We start from the raw sequence: 1,375 nt of genomic DNA on the forward strand, positions 1-1,375 counted from the left end.
CTTGCCATCTGATGTCAAGACTGCGTTGCTATGGGCAACGAGCCGAGCAGGAGAGAGGAGGATGGATTGATCCCAGCTGGTGGGAGAGAGAGAGGGAGAGAGGGAGGGAGGGAGGGAGGGAGGGCGGAGAGGAGAGCGGCTCACACAATACACACACAATACACACACTGAGCCAACCACGGAGAGGAAAAAGGATAGAATCGCTGAATATATTTTATCCCTCTCTTCCACTTCCTGTTGAAGCAGACTAAGAGCACTGGAGATAGCAGTCCAGAGGAGGGTAGAGAGGGCCAGCAGAGGGGCAAGCAGCCAATCGGCATTCAACAGGAAGCAAGCAACCAATGAGGGGCGAGTGGACTCCTCCCCATGAAGCGCTGTGCTGAGCTCCGATCCCTTATTAATGAATGGAGTGGCTCTGAGGCAGCACGCCGCTCACCGCTCTCCCACAGAGCACTAGAATCAACAACAGCAGCACAGACAGATGCCCGCACCCAGCCATGAAGAAACGCCACAGACAAGCGCATGCCGCGGACACCACAGACGCCATGGATCCCCACCTTCCCCCTCTTGCTCTCCCTTCCCTCCCTTTCTCAGCCTCCGGCACCCTGGCCCTCCCACTCCCATCGCCCGCCACCCGACGCTCCATCTCCATGGGCGACTTTAAGCGGGTGACCACGGCCTTGTACGGCTCGGAGCCCCCCTCAACGGCTACCACAGCCCCTTCCTCCAAGATGGTGACCCCCAGCTCTAGCATGGAGTTCGAAGCGGCCCGTCGGCGCCTGCTAGAGATGGAGGAGCGCCAGCGCGTCATCCGGGAGATGGAACGGCGCCTGGAGGAGCTCCGGGAGGTGTTCGTGCGCTCGGAACAGGAGGCGGTGGAGCGTGACGAGGTGTTGACCCGCATCGCCTGCGCTGCCCAGCAGGGAGAGATATATGCGGCCGAGAACAGCCAGCGGCTCAAGAAGGGCCTGCGCTTCAAGAAGCACCGGCCCACCATCATCTTCTCCTCCATGCTGGGACTCCGCACGTGCCTGCCATGGCCCGTCAAGCTCAAATGACCCGTGTACTACAGACTGCCACCATCCCCAGACTGTTACCCCTCCTTGATGCTACAATCTCCCTTGAGCTCTTGTTGGTTCCAGGAAGCTGGCCCTCTGTGGACTAAAGGGTGTATATTGTATGTCTGGGTTGGTTTGGAGGCCATGGGACTCGCATGGTGCACCTGTAAATCCAAAAGGTTGTTGTATGAAACTGTACGAACCGTACTTGTACAAAAAATGTCATCGCTTTTATGTGGTTGGTAGATTCTTTCTTATTTGCTTTATGTGTTGGAAGAAGTGGCAATGACAGAAGAACAGAGTCAGGTTGCAGGCAT

General features: G+C 57.2%; 1 protein-coding gene across 1 annotated transcript; it reads left to right on the top strand.

Moving 5' to 3' along the window:
* Window positions 1-497: 497 nt before the first annotated feature.
* Window positions 498-1,058, top strand: LOC311145309 (TMF-regulated nuclear protein 1-like; the record flags this gene model as incomplete). Its single annotated transcript, XM_084181543.1, has 1 exon — window positions 498-1,058. The coding sequence occupies one exon, from the start codon at window positions 498-500 to the stop codon at window positions 1,056-1,058; it is 561 nt and encodes a 186-aa protein (XP_084037669.1).
* Window positions 1,059-1,375: the final 317 nt, after the last annotated feature.

Source organism: Coregonus lavaretus (genome assembly GCF_964263955.1).
Source record: "Coregonus lavaretus genome assembly, chromosome: 18".
NCBI classification, from domain to species: domain Eukaryota; kingdom Metazoa; phylum Chordata; class Actinopteri; order Salmoniformes; family Salmonidae; genus Coregonus; species Coregonus lavaretus.